General features: G+C 42.7%; 1 protein-coding gene across 2 annotated transcripts in view; it reads right to left on the bottom strand.

The window, feature by feature from the left end:
• The window catches only part of slit2 (slit homolog 2 (Drosophila)), a 420,226-nt gene that overhangs the window by 62,918 nt on the left and 334,946 nt on the right, over nt 1-22,362 (bottom strand). For both annotated transcript variants that reach the window (XM_078215445.1, XM_078215451.1), the window contains 8 exons: nt 21,103-21,269; nt 14,799-14,931; nt 8,681-8,749; nt 6,708-6,779; nt 6,438-6,509; nt 4,169-4,240; nt 2,067-2,230; nt 782-906 (listed from right to left, as the gene is read on the bottom strand). In XM_078215445.1, the coding sequence (XP_078071571.1) occupies nt 782-906; nt 2,067-2,230; nt 4,169-4,240; nt 6,438-6,509; nt 6,708-6,779; nt 8,681-8,749; nt 14,799-14,931; nt 21,103-21,269 (874 nt within the window). The remainder of the gene's footprint in view (nt 1-781; nt 907-2,066; nt 2,231-4,168; nt 4,241-6,437; nt 6,510-6,707; nt 6,780-8,680; nt 8,750-14,798; nt 14,932-21,102; nt 21,270-22,362) is intronic.

The following is a 22,362-nucleotide window of genomic DNA, read 5'->3' as shown; positions in this document are numbered from 1 at the left end:
CGGGTTTAAAGTAGAAACAGCTGGATAAATATCTGGCAAAGAATGGGATTGAAGGTTATCACAGAATAAATCCTCTGTGGAATTTAATTGTTTCAGTTCCTGCGACCAAGGGAACATCATCTGTAGAACCAGAGATGAATAATGTAACATGTATAATGTTGAACCAATATCTGGATCTTTTGCTCAGCAATCTTCAGGGAGAAATTTAATGAATTTCTTCTTTTTGAAACCTACAAGAGATTAAGTAGGCTAGAGAAGTGATACAACAGATCAAAAAGTCTGTGGTATGTTCGGAAAAGTGGATTTGATGGAATCATTTTTTCTCTCTCACTAAAATAACAAATGTATGTGAAGTCACTGCTTGTTCTAGGACATGCATGCATATGAGTGACAAGTCAGAAACACAAATATTAGTCATTCATTATCCATTAGTTCATAGGCAGCACACAAGATCATGAGTCAACAAAGCCTGAATCTGTCATACCTGTAGTTTAAGTGTTTGCAAGTTAAATCGCACATGGAAAACAGTGGCCGGAATTCTCCCGATATTTTTGCCAGCTGACTGCGCACCATCTTCCCGTGGCATGCATTCCATGGGAAATCCCATTGACAGTGGCAGGACCAGAAGATCCCATCACCAGTGCACAGCCTCCCACCGCAGGGAGGCCAGAGAATTTCTCTCCAGTGACAGTAACTCTTCCTACCCCACATGGGCATGATGACCTACTTATGATATATCAAAACTGGAATTCTTATTATTCTGATCGTGTTCTGAGCATACCTTGAATCCATAAGGGCAGGTGCATCTATAGAAATCCACTGGGTCATTGTTGCAGGTGCCATCATTTTTACACGGGTTAGAAAGACAAGGGTTACACTTGGCTAGAATGGTGATGTCAATGGGACCTTGAAAAGTAAAATACCTATGTAAGTCAAGCAATACCTGGAGGGTGACAACAAAACGCGAGGACTTTACATTCACAAAAATCTCAAGAGACAACCTGTTCCTCGTCATTTGTCTGCTTTACAGCACTTTTGCAAAAAGAATATTGCAATATGACAAAAATTATGCTAACAGTCATAATCTCAAATGATCTGAAATCCCTGAATGTCTGATAACTAATACTGGGCAGAAATAAACTGCAAATAAATGACTGAACTTCAGAAATCAACAGATTTCAGTAATCAGCAATGGTACACAATGATCAGGACTCCAGTTCTAAATGAAGTAAACAAAAATTAACCTTATTTTGATCTATTTTAACAAAACCCTTCTTATTTGGCATGCAAGTTTGCTGCAGAAAACATTTCTGTTTGAACTCCAAAGATGCATTTAACCTAGCATTGACAAAGGTACATCATCACACACCACATTAAGATTTTTACAGCAAGGAGAGAATAATATACTAAATGTAAAATTTACTATTTATCAACAATACTATTTAAAAATACAATAATGACAATTCAACATTCAAAGAAGACGAACATTTATTTCATACATCTTTCAATGTAGGGTCAAACTCATGCACTATATATTTAAGGTCAGAAGTTGGACTGACAATGCAGAAACTGTATATTCACATCGAATGGATATTGGTTATTAAGGAAACAAGTCTGTTTTGAGGGATTACGTGCTTTCTTGGGATCACATTTAAGGAAAGGCAGAAGGTCTGAGTTCAACACCATCCAATATTACCAGGGGCGGCTCAGTTCTCTTACCTGGTACCAGAAAACTGCAAGACCCTGGAATCTCTATCGGCAGGGCATAGGGTGTCAAAGGTCACAAGTGAAAAATTTGAAAAGTGTTAAATTGCATGCAACCAAGGAAAGTCAAAGGCCAATTAAAAATTAGATAAAAGTTTCATCAGAAAGTTAAAATCGAGGCTCCGCATTATAAATATAACCAGTCAACTACAACCAAATAGTTACTTGTCAATCAGAACACAGGAGTCAATCTGATAGATAATCCACATTTGTGAATTCTGACTTAATCTTCACTCCAATACACAGAGACATTTTTTGATGTACATTCAACCCCATAGGAAAACTAATATTGTTGGCATTACCTTGACATTCAAATTTCTTCGAAGGAGTGGTGAGCAGTAGCTTATCTGTCATTTCACCAGGTCCAGCACAGCGAGCTATGCCTGGCTCTTTATAGCCCGACTTCACCCAGTCAGATAACCACTGCATGTTACAGTCGCAGTACAGGGGGTTTGCACCGAGGGCTCTGCAAAGATAAAACACAATTGCTCAATTGCTTTTCTACCCACCAGAATATTGTTCCAATGTTTACAATTGTTGTGATGTCAGAGCTGACGGCAGCATCTGAATTCTGCACCCGCGCAATTAAATATGTAAATCTAAAAGTTGCTGTCACTGATTTGATCCTTTTCCCAAGGTGAGCTGTTGATGTCCTCCAGGAGGTAATCAATTAAAAATCATTGAAATTACAAGAACTTGTCCCTTATGCTCCAAGTCTTTCTGTAAAAACCTCTGAAAAGGTTGACCTAGTTGAATATGGTGCAACTGGGTTTTTAATGGAGACAATTTAAGGGACAATTTAGCACAGCCAATCCACCTAACCCCCACATCTTTGGACTGTGGGAGGAAACCGGAGCACCCGGAGGAAACCCATGCAGACTCCACACAGACAGCGACCCAAGCTGGGAATCGAACCTGGGTCCCTGGACCTGTGAGGCAGCGGTGCTAACCACTGTGCCGCCCAAAGAAGTGGTTCCTTTTCATAATGCGAGCTGATATTCCTTGTCCAATGGTAGTACTACTTTCTTGAAGCTATGCCCAGATTAGCATTTCATGTTAAAGCTACTCTCTTCAGCTATCATCATAAAGCCCCTCCACATTTGCCTCCTTTTAAAGCTGCAGATCCTCAGATTTCTATACTTTAGACTCAAGGTGTGACCCAGTCAGTATGCTGCACAGATTAAGCATGACTGCCTCAGATGTTAAACTGCTGATCTGGCAACAATCACCCAATTTTATGACTGCATGGTCTCTCAAGAGCATTTCTTCTACAGCTGCTACCATATTAAGAGACACCCTGCAATGTACTTTTGTTACACATTTAAACACCCTTCAACTTTTCTTTGTGTGTGAATTAATTTCACATGAGGAGTGAGATCGGTTACTGGGGTGCTGCAAAACTGTGGATAGCAAATCAGCATCCTGTTTTAAACAGGAACCTATTTTCCTTACAGAACGTAAGAACATAAACAGTAGGAGCAGGATTAGGCCGTATGGCCCCTTGGACCTGCTCTGCTGGTCAATACGATCCTGGCTGATCTACTGCTTTCCCGTCCACTCCCCTCTTACTCTGATTCCCTGAGTGCCCAAAGATCTGTCTGCCTCAGCTGTAAAAATACTCAATGATTCATTCAATGTATCCAATCCACATTTTTCTGCAGTCGAAAAATCCAATGATCCATAAACCCTTCCAGTGAAGAAATTTCTTCTCATCTCAGTCCTAAATGGGCAGCTTCTTATACTGAGACGCTGCCCTGTGTTCTAGATTCCCCAGTTAGAGGAAGCAACCTCAAAATTGGACCGAAAATCAAGCTGGGTATAAAGCAGGCTGCTGGTTCATTATTACCTGCTTGATGCAACCACCAATGACCAATTCCACCTCTATGGCTGGAATTCTCCAATGTTGTACCCTTGCCAGTGAGAACGGAGAATTAGGCGCTCAGCCAAAGCACCATTCACAGCAGCGGGACTGGAGAATCCCAGGTGCGGACAAGGTTGGAGAATCACTGCCTATATTATCCTGAATGATGAAATTGCAAACAATGATTTCAAGATCCTGTATCATTGCATCTCATTTCTCTATGGTCCAGTCAAAACAAATCCATAATAGACCAGGGAATCAATTCATTCCATGCAAAGTATTATCTGGGTAATTTGATTCAGCAATGTAGATCTCAATATTAAAACTTTCTGTGAAGCAAATCATCCATTAACTTGTAAAACTGCCAGAATCATTTTTCCTTCCTAAGTGTTCTAATATCAGGTTTGAGTTTCATCAACTTTTTGTTATACAGAGAGCAGTTTGGTTGAAGATGCTCTAATTAAAACAGAAGGGGAATTCTGTCTGCTTCATGTCCAGAGCGGAAAAAATTAATAACTGTATCTTATTGACATTTCGACTTACAAATGTGACAGCGATGAAAGGTCGTTAAACGCTCCTTCAGGGATAGCTGAGATGTCATTTCCATGCAAAGACCTGGAAAATAGTTCGTGATATACAATGAATGCAATATGCTAGGGACTTGCACAAATTCTACTCCGCTTCTCCAACAACAATTAGATGGGCGGGATTCTCCAGCCTCTCAGCCACGAGTGTGGCATTCACTGGCGACGGGAGTCTCTGTCCCACTGCAATCAATTGGATTTCCCATTGAAGCCACCCCATTCCGCCAAGAAACCTGCGGGCGGGGGTCCGCTGCTGGCAGGACTAGAGGATCCCCTTACAAGCAAATGGCCAGAGACTCCCATCCGATGTGTTTCCAGTTTAAGTTTTGCCAAACATTTAACAATTAGCATTATTTGTTTGGGTTGTGGCAGACCACTGCTTGTACAATGGCTCCCATGGTTACACTTCTAAATCTGTCTTTTCCATATCAATCACAGAATCATTTGGCTAATTTAAACCTAATTTGCAACATAGAAAACCTTCGGCATTAGCTATAACTCAGTCTGGAATTTTCCAGCCCCGCTGTGGCAGATTCCTTCAAGATGGATATGGCAAGCCCTGCAAAATGCACATTTGACTTCGGTGGGACCAGAAGCTGCTGCTGGCAGGCAGGGCCTGAAAATCCCATTCTCTGGCTTTCCATTCTGCCCAACAGGACTTGCCGTTGACTTCAATGTCAATTCAAAATGGTATGATCTGTAAAACCAGCACTGCGCCCAATCTCAGCAGTTTCCAACAAGCACGTTGGGTTAAAATTGTCCCATTGTGCTATTAATTCTGTCCACAGGGAAAGGGGAACTGATCTTGGAGTATAAACACAGAAAGCCTCCATTTGGGAAATGGTTTCCCAAGTTGCGGAGTAAAAAAAGTGCCACTATGAAAGTGTCTTTGCATGAATCAGCATTTCTCCTTAACTCAACTGGAGTAAAACAAAATCTGCATTACAACCTAAGTTCTGTAAGAAGTCTTACAACACCAGGATAGAGTCCAACAGGTTTATTTGGTATCATCAAATAAACCTGTTGGACTTTAACCTGGTGTTGTAAGGCTTCTTACTGTGCCCACCCCAGGCCAACGCTGGCATCTCCACATCAGCACTAAGTTCTGACAGTGTGAGAAAATGTTTGTGGCTCTGATTTGTGGAGTGCAAATAAAAAGTAAACAGAGTTTTTGTGAGTTGTCAGCCATGAGCTAATGGTATTCCTATACTGTGATATTACCAAATCCACTGTCACAAAATTCAACTTTCAAATCCATTGATCCAAAAGCAAAATACTGCAGACACTGGAAATCTGAAATAAAAAGAGAAAATGCTGGAAATACTCAACAGGCCTGACAGCATCCATGGAGAGAGAAACAATGTTAACCTGTTCAAACAATTAACTCTGCTTCTCTCTCCACAGATGCTGCCAAACCAGCTGAGTAATTCCAGCATTTTCTGATTTTATTTCAAATCCTCTGGATTTATCACATCTACTTTGCTCAGGCTTTTTCTGGGTCTCCTGAAATTCTGTCCACTCATTTATTGGGGACAACCTAACTCGCCAAGTTGGAAATCCTCAGAGTCAGGTGGTATGTCGATCTTGCACCCCACCCAACTTTACTCTCTGCGTTATGATCTGTTTGTTTCTAATTGCTCAAATGACCCCTCAGTCCCCATAATTTGGGATCAGCTGTGGCCTACTCACGTAGGAGGCCTTACAATGGAATTTTACACCCAAGTCCACTTGAAAGTCAGTTGGAGATGGAGAATACTGCCTTTATACTGATGGTGTGCTGTGCCTGTGCCAATGGCTCTTGATACATTGATCTCCTGTAGCTGTTGGTTCTGACCATGTCAACCTGGCTGATTCAGATATCAGGGTCAGCAACTCCCTCAGAGTTGTTCTCACTCTGCTGCCATAAATGCTGGTATTGTAAGAAAATGTTTACACACAAAGTGCATGTCTACAAACAAAGTGATGACGACAACATTGGAATAACTCCAAGGAAATTTCTGACTCAGGTCTTCGAGGCATTCTGTCATGGCATGCGGATTGGAGGAAGGGATGGGTACGCAGGCACAGATCCTATAACAAGATGACCGAAATTCTAGCATTGATTGGAATGAAGAAAGTGACTGGGAAACCCCAAAGCTTCACCTAAGCTTACATAGATGCTGGTAAACATTGCTGCAGCATTTAAAAACAATGGCAATGGGAGCCATCTGATCTCCTCTCGTACTTACAACAAACGCAGGGACTTTAAACCATCGAATGTTCGAACTGGGATACACCTGAGCCGGTTATAACTAAGAATTCTGTGAAGATAAAACTTCATGTTAGATGAAATGTGGCAGTTTGTAACAGAAGCAAACAATCACATACTGGGGGTAGGGTCAAATATTCCTCTACTTTGCAAACCTGCAATTGAGTTTGGATATAGCCAGTTTAATCAGTTTTGTTTTTCTACAACCAAGAGGTGTCCTGGTTTAATGCCAAACAGATATTATACTTACAAAGTCAGGAGCTCTGTCATGTTGCTGAAGCTCTGGTTGTACAATGTACTGATCCTGTTGTTACTTAAATCACTGGAAAACAGAGAGTATAATTAGAACAGTTGGTAGAGAAGGGTATCTATGTGCATTGTAGCTTCAGATACCACAAGATTGGAGGCCTATAAGATGTCTAAGGCATAGCGTGGCAAATCAGGGTTTGGAATTTAAAACTTGCCATGCAAACTGTACACATGTTTTTTTTTAAGCTGCAATCAATTGTGCAAATTAGAAGGTGTTCTCACAGTCTAACCATCTAACCTGAACGAAGCTCCTGTCTTTGGGTGTCTCTTTCTTCTGCAGATAATGGCGTGATGCGTAGCCATTTGCAGATCCAGAATTCGGGTTGTAGCAATTATATATCTTGCTGCCAGCTTGGAGGCAAAATACCTCCAAAATAAAAGCAAACCTCCAAAGAATACAAACACAAATGTGAGCTCTCACAAGCCCAAAATTTATTTATATAAAATACAGCTGATCCCTCTTTCAGCAAGGACTTCCAGGCGCCCCAGAATATGCCTTTCCGCTCATTTTTTGGGGGCAGATCTGACTGCACAGTGAGCAACTCACAGAATCACCCTGCCCTGTTGCCATATTATTATTATTCAGTGTAACTTTAAAATGAAGCTCTTGAATGAATGGTGTTCAACTTCACAGCGTTGATCACCAGTTCTGCTCTGGCCCAGACACGTCGATTGAAAATCACTTGGCCACCTGAATTTACACTTCTCGAGATTTACATTCTGACTGCGATGTACAACAGATTCATTCTGGGAGTTCTGATAGTGCAATGATTACTGAACTACACAGATCAGGAATACCATCAACACTTTCTGCTCTGACTCCCAAATGAAAATGGCCACTGGAAGGTTGAGTGGGCTGTTCCCCAGGGTTCCCAGCTCATGATTCAGCAGGAAGATGAGGGATGATGTTGGGAACATCCATCCTGCTTTGGAAGCATTGTTGCGAAGGGTTCCAACTGCTCAAGGTCCTGGCCCAAGATACCTCCCTTGGTCCCAGACACCCAATTAAATTATGGGACAACATACAAGAACCGAGAACCACCAAGGTACTCACAAGGTTTGACACTTGTACATAATTTACCATAGAATCCCTACTGTGCAGGAAGTGGCCATCCGGCCCATCGAGTCTGCACCAACTCTCCGAAAGGGCATCTTATCCAGGCCCACTCCCTTCCCCCAATCCCCATTACCCTGTGCATTTACCTTGGCCAGTCCACCTAACCTGCACATCATTAGACTGAGGGAGGGAACCAGAGCACCCAGAGGAAACCTATGCAGAGATGGGGAGAATGTGCAAACTCAACACAGACATCACCCAAGGCTAGAATCGAATCCGGGTCCCTGGCGTTGTGAGGCAGCAGTGCTAACCACTGTGCCATCCCTACAGGATACCCGGCACTGCCTGATATTTCTGTTTCCATGGTCTTTAATGTCCTTAGCAATAAACATGTACAGCATGTAGTCAACACTGATATCCATTATCCAACAATGGTATTGGATTACACTGCCACAAAAGCAAGACTTGATTCGGAGCTAAACATTCACTTGTCAGTGACCAACCTCCTATGTAGAATGAAGTCTGTCAAACTGAACATTAAAATTAGTCGGAGATAAAATTCTGAAGGGACTTGATAGAAGAGATAAAAGGAAACTTTTAGTTACTGCTGGGGAATCTAGAACACGGGCCAGGGCCAGGCTATTCAGCTGAGAAGTTAGGAAGCACTTCATCATGCAAAAGGATTGATTTTGCGAGCCAAGTGAATAAGGGGATATAAAGCCATGGTGAGCGGATGGAATTAGGATACAGGTCAGCTATGATCTCAGTGAATGGTTCGAGGGGCTGATTGGCCTATTCTGAATCCTATAGATTTTGAAATTTCAGTAACTTAGAAGTGCAATGATGAAAATACCTACATAAGCAATAAATGCTTGAAGGTGGTGAGTTCCTTTGGCACCATCACAAATTGATTTCCATCCAGATATCTGGAACACAAAACATTACATGAGATATAACATCAAGCAGTAGTGGTGAATTAGTTTGTGCTCACCCCTCTATCTTCCAACTTTAAACCAACTGCACCAATTAACACAGTAAAAGCTTTGAATGTTGACTAACCCATTGAAGTGCCGAGGTCTGTAGTGCAACAACACACCAACAACAGGAGAAATGAGGAAAGAGGTCAATCAAGATGTGGTGATTAGGTGCCAGCGAGCTTGGTGGATGTTAGGAGGCAACTATACCTAATGGAGGGGCTCCACGCTTTTACTGTCCTGATGAGGAACAAATTTAAGACCCATTTTCTTGTCCCCTCTGCATTGAGACTGGCTGCCAAATGTGGAACCTTCCAGCAGGTGTCCAGATACAGCGACCAACATGCCTTCTGGCCCATAGATTGATGGGAGAGAACTGCAAGAATGAATTTACTTTCATGGCTTGTCTTGGATTATTGCCTGTCTTCTCAAATTATTCAATTGGAGGGGAGGGTAAAGAATGCCAGGCATTGGCCTCATGCCAATATTTGCTGGTATCTCTCATCCTTTCTCTATGTTTAAGAACTAAGCGTTTGTACTCAATTGATGAGAGCACCATGAGTCAATGTATCATGTAGAATCCCTATAGATTTCTTCAACTATGTTCTAGAGGCACATACCAAAAAGCTACGTTACGTCGTTTAGGATTGAAAATAACGCAAAGTTTTGAAAGCCCTGTTGTTTCCTCCCCTCTCACTTCACTCCTTCCACCCACAACCCCGCCTCCCTCCATCAACTGTAAAGGAAGAATTTAATTTGGTTTCTTAAAGTTCTGATCACTGTTGCCCTTGGGGAACTGTTAATTGTTATTGTTTCTGTAAAATATTCATTACTGTTGATTATGGAAGGCTGGTCATAGACTTTGCTGAGTTAAAAATTAATACTGTGCCTCTGTGAAGCGGTAACTCGTTGTTTTAAATATTAATAACAGTGTACAACTGTTCCCAGGCACTCTATGTATGGACTGGAGTATGAACAAGACTGATCTACAATTGGCTGCTTTAAATATTAATCATTGTAGCGGTCCCCTCCAAATTAATTATTCTAAAAAGGCCCTGCAATCAACTCAAGCCTTTTGCTTTATGAATGTTAGATTGATGAAATAACAACGGAAACATCAATAACAAAACCTAAGTAAGTGTAGGTGGTTTTAAACAACAATGACTAGGCATGACTGATGACTCAGTGTGCTGTAACAAGATAGACGGTGGTTTGGTAATCATAAGGCCACGATATGCATCTCCCTGAAAAAAAGGATAATTCCTGAACCGATTATCAGCTGTGATTCTAGTTTCTACACTAGTAAGACCTGGGAATTCATTTGGAAAAATGCATCCTGGGGGAGAATGTAAGTATGGCATTGACAGGGCAAAGCTTCATTAGACTGGCTGGGAGGGAGAAAAATATATACATTATACCTGTGTCCACCAGCTGAACAAACAACTCGGTGGTGCTGGTGTGTTACAGGCCATGGTGCTGGTGTGCTACAGACCGCAGTACTGCTGTGTTATGGACCGCGACGCTGGTGTGTTACGGACCACGGCGCTGGTATGTTACAGACCGTGGCGCTGGTGTGTTACGGACCGCGGTGTTGGTGTGTTATGGACCGCGGTGAAGGTGTGAAAGACACTGTGGTGAAGGTGTGATAGACACCGTGGTGAAGGTGTGATAGACACCGTGGTGAAGGTGTGATAGACACTGTGGTGAAGGTGTGATAGACACCGTGGTGATGGTGTGATAGACACCGCGGTGAAGGTGTGATAGACACTGTGGTGATGGTGTGATAGACACCGTGGTGAAGGTGTGATAGACACCGTGGTGATGGTGTGATAGACACTGTGGTGAAGGTGTGATAGACACCGTGGTGAAGGTGTGATAGACACCGTGGTGATGGTGTGATAGACACCGTGGTGATGGTGTGATAGACACCGCGGTGATGGTGTGATAGACACCGTGGTGATGGTGTGATAGACACCGTGGTGATGGTGTGATAGACACTGTGGTGATGGTGTGATAGACACCGTGGTGATGGTGTGATAGACACCGTGGTGATGGTGTGATAGACACTGTGGTGATGGTGTGATAGACACCGTGGTGATGGTGTGATAGACACCGCGGTGAAGGTGTGATAGACACCGTGGTGAAGGTGTGATAGACACCGTGGTGATGGTGTGATAGACACTGTGGTGATGGTGTGATAGACACCGTGGTGATGGTGTGATAGACACTGTGGTGATGGTGTGATAGACACCGTGGTGATGGTGTGATAGACACTGTGGTGATGGTGTGATAGACACTGTGGTGAAGGTGTGATAGACACTGTGGTGATGGTGTGATAGACACCGTGGTGATGGTGTGATAGACACTGTGGTGATGGTGTGATAGACACCGTGGTGATGGTGTGATAGACACTGTGGTGATGGTGTGATAGACACCGTGGTGATGGTGTGATAGACACCGTGGTGATGGTGTGATAGACACCGTGGTGATGGTGTGATAGACACTGTGGTGAAGGTGTGATAGACACCGTGGTGAAGGTGTGATAGACACTGTGGTGATGGTGTGATAGACACCATGGTGATGGTGTGATAGACACCATGGTGATGGTGTGATAGACACTGTGGTGAAGGTGTGATAGACACCGTGGTGATGGTGTGATAGACACCGTGGTGATGGTGTGATAGACACCGTGGTGAAGGTGTGATAGACACTGTGGTGATGGTGTGATAGACACTGTGGTGAAGGTGTGATAGACACCGTGGTGATGGTGTGATAGACACCGTGGTGATGGTGTGATAGACACTGTGGTGATGGTGTGATAGACACCATGGTGATGGTGTGATAGACACTGTGGTGAAGGTGTGATAGACACCGTGGTGATGGTGTGATAGACACTGTGGTGATGGTGTGATAGACACCGTGGTGAAGGTGTGATAGACACTGTGGTGATGGTGTGATAGACACTGTGGTGAAGGTGTGATAGACACTGTGGTGATGGTGTGATAGACACTGTGGTGAAGGTGTGATAGACACTGTGGTGATGGTGTGATAGACACCGTGGTGAAGGTGTGATAGACACCGTGGTGAAGGTGTGATAGACACCGTGGTGAAGGTGTGATAGACACTGTGGTGAAGGTGTGATAGACACTGTGGTGATGGTGTGATAGACACTGTGGTGATGGTGTGATAGACACCGTGGTGATGGTGTGATAGACACTGTGGTGATGGTGTGATAGACACTGTGGTGATGGTGTGATAGACACTGTGGTGAAGGTGTGATAGACACTGTGGTGATGGTGTGATAGACACCGTGGTGAAGGTGTGATAGACACTGTGGTGAAGGTGTGATAGACACTGTGGTGATGGTGTGATAGACACTGTGGTGAAGGTGTGATAGACACTGTGGTGAAGGTGTGATAGACACCGTGGTGATGGTGTGATAGACACTGTGGTGATGGTGTGATAGACACTGTGGTGAAGGTGTGATAGACACTGTGGTGAAGGTGTGATAGACACCGTGGTGAAGGTGTGATAGACACCGTGGTGAAGGTGTGATAGACACTGTGGTGAAGGTGTGATAGACACTGTGGTGAAGGTGTGATAGACACTGTGGTGAAGGTGTGATAGACACTGTGGTGAAGGTGTGATAGACACTGTGGTGAAGGTGTGATAGACACTGTGGTGATGGTGTGATAGACACTGTGGTGATGGTGTGATAGACACTGTGGTGATGGTGTGATAGACACTGTGGTGAAGGTGTGATAGACACTGTGGTGATGGTGTGATAGACACTGTGGTGATGGTGTGATAGACACTGTGGTGAAGGTGTGATAGACACTGTGGTGATGGTGTGATAGACACTGTGGTGATGGTGTGATAGACACTGTGGTGATGGTGTGATAGACACTGTGGTCATGGTGTGATAGACACCGTGGTGATGGTGTGATAGACACTGTGGTGATGGTGTGATAGACACCGTGGTGATGGTGTGATAGACACTGTGGTGATGGTGTGATAGACACCGTGGTGATGGTGTGATAGACACCGTGGTGATGGTGTGATAGACACCGTGGTGATGGTGTGATAGACACCGTGGTGATGGTGTGATAGACACTGTGGTGATGGTGTGATAGACACCGTGGTGATGGTGTGATAGACACTGTGGTCATGGTGTGATAGACACCGTGGTGATGGTGTGATAGACACCGTGGTGATGGTGTGATAGACACCGTGGTGATGGTGTGATAGACACCGCGGTGATGGTGTGATAGACACCATGGTGATGGTGTGATAGACACCGTGGTGATGGTGTGATAGACACCGTGGTGATGGTGTGATAGACACCGTGGTGATGGTGTGATAGACACCGTGGTGATGGTGTGATAGACACCGTGGTGATGGTGTGATAGACACCGTGGTGATGGTGTGATAGACACCGTGGTGATGGTGTGATAGACACTGTGGTGATGGTGTGATAGACACTGTGGTGAAGGTGTGATAGACACCGTGGTGATGGTGTGATAGACACCGTGGTGATGGTGTGATAGACACCATGGTGATGGTGTGATAGACACCGTGGTGATGGTGTGATAGACACCGTGGTGATGGTGTGATAGACACCATGGTGATGGTGTGATAGACACCGTGGTGATGGTGTGATAGACACCGCGGTGATGGTGTGATAGACACCGTGGTGATGGTGTGATAGATAGTGGTCATGATGTGTTGAAAATAGTGGTAATGATGTGTTAGAATTGGGATGTGTGAGATGTGCAGTTTGAAGTTACTTAGAGGAAATGTACAATGATCATTTCTTTTTCAGGCCAGAGAAATGTTGGATGATTTGGATGACATTGTTCAGAAATGTATAAAATTTCTTACATGGAATGGTAATTATTCCCTGATATCTACCGATTGAACCATCTGAAAAGATGGTGCATGGGAGTAACAACCTTAATTAAAATTCAGTGAGTGACTGAGAACAACATCTGGAGAATGAGTCTAACATTTTGGGGATATTGCTCAGCCGGTAGAAACAGAGTGGAATAGGATTCCAAATATTGACACCAATCATCTCACATCATCACCATAATGGGGGCAGGTGTCTTGTGTTGTACTTGTTTAGAGACACATGCTCATTCTGCTGGTGCATGTTGAAGTACTCGGAGGACTCTGAGAGCCAGGAAAGGCCAAAGGAAAATGGAAGTTAAATTTTCTCTTGCATCTAATTGAGCAGATGGGAATTGTTTCGATCATAATTAATTTTCTTGGAGCCTTTACTAGCCCTCAATGAAAACCACTCCAGCTTTCAGCTAATGAGCATGCTAGTGGACCCATTGGACTGGACTCTCCCAGATCAGGGCCATAAACAATTTCCATCTTACATCTATCAATTCTCATTAACATCATCATTTCCTCGACTTTTAAGGTGGAGCATAACAGCAATCCATGAGTCCAGTGTGTATTATCTTTCAACAATGAATTTGAATGATCAGAAAATAATGTGCAGAGCACACACACACATTTCCAATAATCACTACGTGTAGGAAAAGATCACAGTCTGCAGCAGAAAGCCCCCTAACATTCTCATTGAATGGAAGACATGAAGTTTGGAACTTTAACCAAACTATGCCATGGACGGAGATGGAAATGTAAAATGTCTATCCCTGTGACTCTGTAGAATGCCTACATAATTGCACAATTCAAACAAGGAAAGGAAAGATAAAACTATATTAAATTCAATACAAGCTTGGCGTTGCTTTAGAAGATGTGTGCATGTTAGTGTAGTGCAGCTAATCTTCATATTTTCCTTGTTACAAGAAATTAACAATTTCCTCCACAAAAGACAACAGGGCTCACAGCTGCTACCTGATAAGTGTCTTTGACTCCAGATTGCCATGTTTGATTAGCACCCTTTGGACTATCCTTCATCACCGAAACTCCCTCCATAATGACTTTGAATATAAGCATCCAAAGGTAAGAGTTAAAAAGCGCGACTCACAGTTCTGTCACATCTTTGGGGAGGCCCTTGGGTAAGGCCTTCAGTCCCTTGTTACTGCAGCGGACCACGGAATCCAGACAAGTGCATTCAGCAGGGCAGCGGGCAAGGGGTGAACAGCTGTTGTCATCATTTCCTGGATTGTGGACAGAAGAGATAACTGTGAGGCAAACTAAACAAGTTATTTCCTTCAATTCGAAGGACAGTTCAAAAGGATAGGAAGACAAGGGCCCTTGTTTGAGGTAATAGATTCAAGATGTTCACATTAATTCACGTTGGGGTACAGTAGCATTGTTGTTCCGAGATGAAAAGTGCACCACGATTAAAAATCTTAAAAAGGGAATAATGGATCTCTGGCAGTGATTAGCAGTCAGTAATCTAATTGAGTTGTTCAGATGTTTTTTTAGGGAATATGGACTGGCTAGCAGTAATTGCAAGGTAGTAATCTAGTCAAATCATTCAGATGAAGCTGCGGTGAAATGAAATAATCAGCACCTGGCACCAAGGATAAGATTACTGTCTTATTCCCATGTAAGTCCACCAGTCTCCAGCTTTAAGTTCATAGTTGTGCCTTGCTTGAACCTCTATGAATTACCCAAACATCTTGATTAAAGTTTTGTCTATGTTTAAATAATACAAATCGCAAAATACATTCATATGATACACAACCACTTAATGCATTCATATGAAAATACTGAGCCTGCTATTTCAACATTACTCATTGTTCATCCTCCGGAGTAATATACATTGGTGGTGGGGAGAAACCACATTAAAAAATCATTGAAGTAAAGGGCTCCTTTAATAAAGTCCCTCAGTCAATTGAAGTAAGATCCTCAATTTTATCGAAACAAAGGAACGACCATTTCCTGCCATGGTCGACCTCTCCTTTCCCCTATTCTGGTACGTAGAATGTCAATAATTAATCTTGCAGTGATACATGCACTGAGCATCATAAAAAGGACATAGTAAGTTTAAGATAAGCTTATTACATCTGTTTTTGTTGTAAATTACTAATTATTTGCCCCAAGAATATCACTGGCACCACTGAGTTTTCCAATGGAAATCTAACATGTTTGGAAGAAGATGTCACACACCCAATGGTTGCCAGAACAGACTCCCTTAGAGATATTTTACACATTGCAAACTTTGGCACAGTGGACGGCGGCACGGTGGTACAGTGGTTAGCACTGCTGCTTCACAGCGCCAGGGACCCAGGTTCGATTCCTGGTTTGGGTCACTGTCTGTGCGGACATTGCACATTCTCCCAGTGTCTGCGTGGGTTTCCTCTGGGTACTCTGGTTTCCTCCCACAGTCCTGGTTGGGTACATTGGCCATGCTAAATTCTTGCTCAGTTTACCCGAACAGGTGCCGGAGTGTGGCGACTAGGGGATTTTCACAGTAACTTCATTGCAGTGTTAATGTTAGCCTACTTCTGACGAATAAATAAATAATCATACCCGTACCTGCAGAGAGTGGTAGCCAGACCGTGTTCTGACAGATATTTAGTATTTTAGTGATTCTGCTGATGGTGTCATGAAACTATGGGAATGCCCAATTTTAATGCTGGATGCTCCCTCAGCAGCACCTCAAGCACAGCGTGCCCAACTTTCAGTGACAATGGAAGGAACCATTTCAAGGGTTACCAAATGTCAAGCTAATTTAATAAAGCGCACCTTGCAAGATACTACCATGCATTTCTGTAGATCATGGCATGCCTACCTAGGAATGGCTACAGGGAACTGTATTCAGCAAGTGTAGAGTTCCATTATCTGCTGCAAATTTACCTGTAGATACTGTACAAAATGAGGTTGGCACATCCAGCTAAATTCTGAAACTTAGTTCATTGCAGGCATGCTGCAATGCAGACAGATGTGCTTGGTGCCAGGGACCAGCGCATAGGGCAACCACCCTCACAACAATACGGTCACACAAAGTCACGATTTACTGCCAAATGTGCTCCCAAAACTAAACTGAAACTGCAGTTGTGGTTCTGCTGATGAGCCGACCACATAAAATTGGAGAAAACACATTTCCATTCCAAACAATTTGAACCACGCCAATTAATGTTCTGAAACAAACTGTGCCAGCAGTAGAAAATAGAAAAATGAGCAAGTTTTTCATAGCACAGTGACAGTAAGTATTGCACTAGCTTCCATTTCATCAGCTTGACAACAACTTCACTGACATTAACTGAAGCACAGGAGGGGAAAGGATTAAATAACATTGACATTTTGGAGTACAGTCCCCAATATGAACAGCGATGCATGCTTGAAAATCCATTGCCAGTTGAGTTACAATTTGTGTCAGGAAGTGATTATCAAGCTTTCAATCCAAATGCTCAATGTATTTCTTCCTGGAACAGGTATTCCAGCTGCACCTGCATTGATTTCTACAGTCCATCACTGAATGTAGGTCTGTGAGATTCACTCTGCAGATTAGACTGGAATTGGCTCAGGTTCAGCTGCACTCGGAAGCAATACAAATAGAGCAGAAGGACTGACAGCTTGAAAACTGTTCCCTGACAGAAACTTCACTGTTCTCGGAGGGAGAAAAAATGTGTTTTCAAACATTTGTCATTGAGAAGAGAAACTCTTGCTGTTGCAGCTGACAACTAGAATGCAAAAACATTTAAAAACACTTTTGTTTCCACAAAGCAAGATAACTCTGGCACAAGACAGGAATGTGAGTCTTGTGTGATATTGCTCAAAAGTTTAAGTTTGAACCACAGTCAAAAGCAATGCATGCTCAAGTTTCCTTTCGGCATCATAACAGGTGAGGCCTCTAACCAGGAATGCAAAGCCAGGAAGTTACTCAATCAGAGCTACACAATGGCACATTGGTTAGCAATGCTACCTCACAGCACCCAGGACCCAGGTTCAATTCCGGCCTCAGGTGACTGACTGTGTGGAGCTTGCACGTTCGCTCAGTGTCTCTGTGGGTTTCCTCCAGGTGTTCCAGTTTCCTCTAACACTCAAAGATATGCGGGTTAGGTTGATTGGCCATATTAAATTGCTCCTTAGCGTCAGGGGGATTAGCAGGGTAAATACGTGAGGTTATGGGGAAAGGGCCTGGGTGGGATTTTTGTCGGTGCAAGCTTGATGGGCAAAATGGCCTTGTTCTGCACTGTCGGGATTCTATGATTCATATGCATAAAATATGACAGAAACAGGAAATGCTGGGAATTTACAACAAGTCCTATTAGCATCTTGAAATATAAATTAGAAATTCATTCTTCGAGACTCAGGGTCAAAACGGTAGAGCTCTGACACATGACCTACACATGAAATTCAGAATGTATTCTCCAATCAGGTCATCTTGCCATTCTCAGGATCACTAGGATGGAAATTCCAGCAGGGTGGAGCTGTGTTTCTAACTTGTGGCTCTTATAAGAATCGATCCCTACTAGAGGTGTCAAATTGAGAAGTCAACCCTTGCTCACTCATCTTTCATCCTTATGGAAGTTGACAGATATACAGCAATAAAGAAGGCCATTCAGCCCATCATATCTGTGTTAACTTTTTGAAAGAGCTATCAGATGTAGTCCCATTCACGTGCACTCTCTCAATTACCCTGTGTTTTTTTCTTTTTCAAGTGTACATTAAGGTCTCTTTAGAAACTTACTACTGAATCTAATTCCACCACTCTTTCAGGCAGAGTGTTCCGCAACCTAGTAACTTTTTAAAGGAAAAAAAAATTCTCATCTTCCCCACTTGAATCTTTAGATTTAATTTCTTTCCATCCCTAGCATATAATTGGCGCTGGTGTGCTAGTTCTCTCAGAGAGCCAGAGTTGCTGTGGAAAAATGAACTCTCACATGCATGTTGCAGTCTGGAACTATGTATAGCAGTAGTAAAGGTTCCAACATCCTTTTCATCTGATGGATGGACCTCCCCCACTCTTACCACCTGCCATTGACATGCGTTGGAAAGCTATGCAGACTTATACTCAACCTGTTTGGCTTCGTTACGAACACTCCTTCCTTGGCCATCATATCCTGTGGCGGGGCTCATGCCTGGAGTTTCTGATCCAGAACCAGGCATGCTACCCACTGCACCATGAAACCTCCTTATAATCTGAACCATTTCTACATGCAGGTTATTTACATGATGAAAGCGCCACTACGTTAAAGGAACATTGCTTGCACCTCATATTTCCTTTATTTTTTTCTGGACTTCTTATGCCAGTGTTGATGCAATAACCATTAATATCTCAGAGACTTTCACTGTTCAGGAGGGGGAATTAACTACAGGAGACCTCAGAAGAGAGCCAACTCTTTTTTCCTAAATGGTTAGCTTGTGATATCATTATTAACATCAACAGAAAGTTGGCAAAATGAATCTAGGATTGTGTCAATGAATTCAGGATCAAAACGCAGTGAATGAGATATACACGATTGTGCTGTACCATCTGTTACAACGCTGAGTAATTTTCAGTGCATTCTATAGCAGCAGCAGTCACCTCAGAAAGAGTTTGCGCATTTTGCGGATTCTTGAAACTCAGTGACTGTGGGAAGCTAGAGATTGAGGGCAAGGGTTTGGGGTGGTTACAAGGAGTATAGGGTGCAGCAGAAAAGGTAGAAATGGAAACGCCAGCAATGGGACAATGCAACCATGGGATGGCAGCAGAGGGTGAGACATAGAGGTAGAAATGAAAGAAGGCTGCTCTTGGTGACATGCTGGAGGTGGGGGGTATGGGGAGCGGTGTTAACCTGACCTATTAGTGGAAAACCACCAGGATCAGGTAGAATTAGAGTTACACCCCTTTTCAATAATTCTCAATAGAAGTTGCTTGGGAGAGAATGACGTGGGAAGAAATATGATTAAAAAAGGGATTTTCAACAGAATTGAAGGCGTAATAGGAAAGTGTTAAAAGCAGTGTTACACTTCAGGATATGTAAGCACATATAAAATGTATAATATAGTTGGACATCTCAATTGCTTTAAGCAAGGGGCTTTTGATTTTGAAGCCAGTAGTGGTCAGATGGATGCAGAGATTCCTGCCAGTATAGGAGTTCCTCGCTGGTTGGGTAAACTCTGCCGGCCTCAAGCAGCTCGTTGGGTGGAATACTGCACAGAGCAAAGATTGTTCTGTCAAAGGAAGGTATGGTGGAAAAGAGGGCAAACTGGCTCAGGCGAACTTCTCTGCTTGCATCATGCTTTGTGCCAACTGATGCAATGCAAACCTCCAGGCGCAAGGGGGTAGATTTACAATTGGTTTCGTTGTGAAGAGAAACAACAGCTAAAGTACTTCTTAATTAAACAGTGACTACTGTCAAAGTGGAAGAAACAGATGGTCCAAATTCTTTGAGTCTCTGGCCACCCGGTATGAAACCATGTGTTTCTGCCCATCTCACAGCATTACTCCCACAAAACAGATGCCCAGTAATGGAAAATTGCACTTTGAATTAGTCATCTACACTCCAGATGTGTTTTGCATGCATGTATTTTCCACAAATCGATTCTCCATGGCCCTTGGAGCAAATACTATTATCATGTTATCCTGGAGGGAAAGCTGTGGCACAGTGTCAAAGCAGAGTCGCAAACTGCATCCAATGTTTTATTCATGGCACTGAATTAATGCAGGTCGATGCCCAAGATAAGCTTTCCAGGAAATCACAACACTAAATACACACATCGACATGCATGAGCAGCGTGTGACAGGAAACACAGGCATGAATAAACAGTTACACAGCTCCGCAGATTGCTCACGGACATCGCGCTCCACACGAGACATACGTTATGCATAATAAACAAGTTACCCACATAAATACAAAATTCTCAATTCACAGTGAAATACTTTGGTGTTATTTCCATACAGTATTTATATGGATAGAAACCTTATTCTGGTCAATGATTAATTACAGCAGTGGCACTCTGCGTATTCACATAATGAATCAGCATTCACACTTGAAATTATTTAAGTACTGTACTTTGCAGACTACAAAATGTAACTGTATTTTTAAAAACAGGGGAGGCATATGCAATATGTTGTCAAGTGCAATAGACTTAGATTAGAAACTGTTCTGTAAAAAGCTGTTGCATTCTGAAAGTTTAGCCTCCCAGTAAATAAACTTCCAGTACAATATAACCACAACATCTTAAAAATTATAGATGAGATCACTGCACTGCTGTTGCCTCAAATTAAGTCCTTATTATAGGTCCAAGTTCCAAATTACATTGAATTGTATGCCTTGTGATGAACTTCTTGCATAACTAGCAGCACTGGTATAACCAACCATCTCCCACTTTACATACAGTCAAATCTTGTGTTAGGCTAAATGCAGTCACAGAAAAAGAGCAGGGCTCACCATCATCACATGTGAAGTCCTGGATTGCTACATCCTGGATCGGAATTTCCTTCAAAAAATAGGGCTTCTGACAGCGAGGGTTTCCGGTGACTATGCGTTTCTTTCTCAGCCACTCACCCAACCAGGCCAGATGACAATTGCAGTTAAAGGGATTGGCCAGCAGATTTCTGAAGAGACCAGGAAAGGATTAATCACTGAGAAAATGACTTTAGTTTCAGTGTAACCCATCGCAAGTCAACACATAATAAGAAACAATATTTTTCTAAAAGCATAGCTTTTGGTATAGCTCATGCCTTTGCCTGAAATCTTGTTTAGGATACAGCTACAAATGTGCACTAAATTTTATTTGAATTACTATACAAATGACGCAAAAGCACTGTTGATATTTAGTTAAACCGCCCTATATGGAGTCAACTATTAATGGTGTAGTGAGCAATAAATGAAATCAGGCTGGAAATGACCAAAATGATTTAATTCTTAATCTTTTTCTTGTTTTCCAGTATCACCATGTTTTGGCATCTTGTAATCTGACACATCCCATGGGTTATGGCATAAGGTCTAGTATAAATAAATGCAGGCAACATTGAAGTCTGTATCAGGGTTGATCGCAATGAATTGAAGTACTAGCATTACTCGCAACTGTATTACCATTGAGGAGGTCTCTACTTTTCCATTTATTTTGCATTACAACAAACCTTGGATATGGCCAAAGCGCACAATAGACTGAGTGCAAAATAAACTACGGAGGTTGAAAACAGTTGATGAAAAGTCAAGGTCACTCAGGAAACAGTGATTAAGTGATACGACACTTGGCTTCAGAGGCTTGCAGATTGCAGAAGGAAGGGAAATTTTTGAGGGAAGGATTTCCAATTTTTATGGTCCAGGAATGAATGGACCAGTTAAATGGAAATTGGATCAAGATTTGAAAATTGTGAAGATAAAACGTAGAGAACGTTGGATGGTATTTTTACTCTTTAGAAGAAATAAGGCAGGTGAATTCAGAAGAGCACTGAATTGCAGTTGGAGTGTATCAATGAAATAGATCACGACAAGAAAGTCTAAAGGCCTGACAGAAATTGGAGTTTAGAGCTGAGAGAAGGATTTCCATTCAGATGATAAGTTTTGTTCTGATGTCCTGGAGTGTGAGAAGTGCTAGAAATGTCTCCCAGATGAAGAAGCAATATTAAAGGCTCAGCTGAGCTTGGGCTTTATAGCACGTAGGGACATAGAACAGGTTTAAGGAGCTAAATGGTCATTTTG

The sequence above is a fragment of the Mustelus asterias genome, chromosome 1 (genome assembly GCF_964213995.1).
Source record: "Mustelus asterias chromosome 1, sMusAst1.hap1.1, whole genome shotgun sequence".
Taxonomy (NCBI): domain Eukaryota; kingdom Metazoa; phylum Chordata; class Chondrichthyes; order Carcharhiniformes; family Triakidae; genus Mustelus; species Mustelus asterias.
Note: the sequence above shows the minus strand (reverse complement) of the source record. Positions and strands in the feature narration are given on the sequence as shown.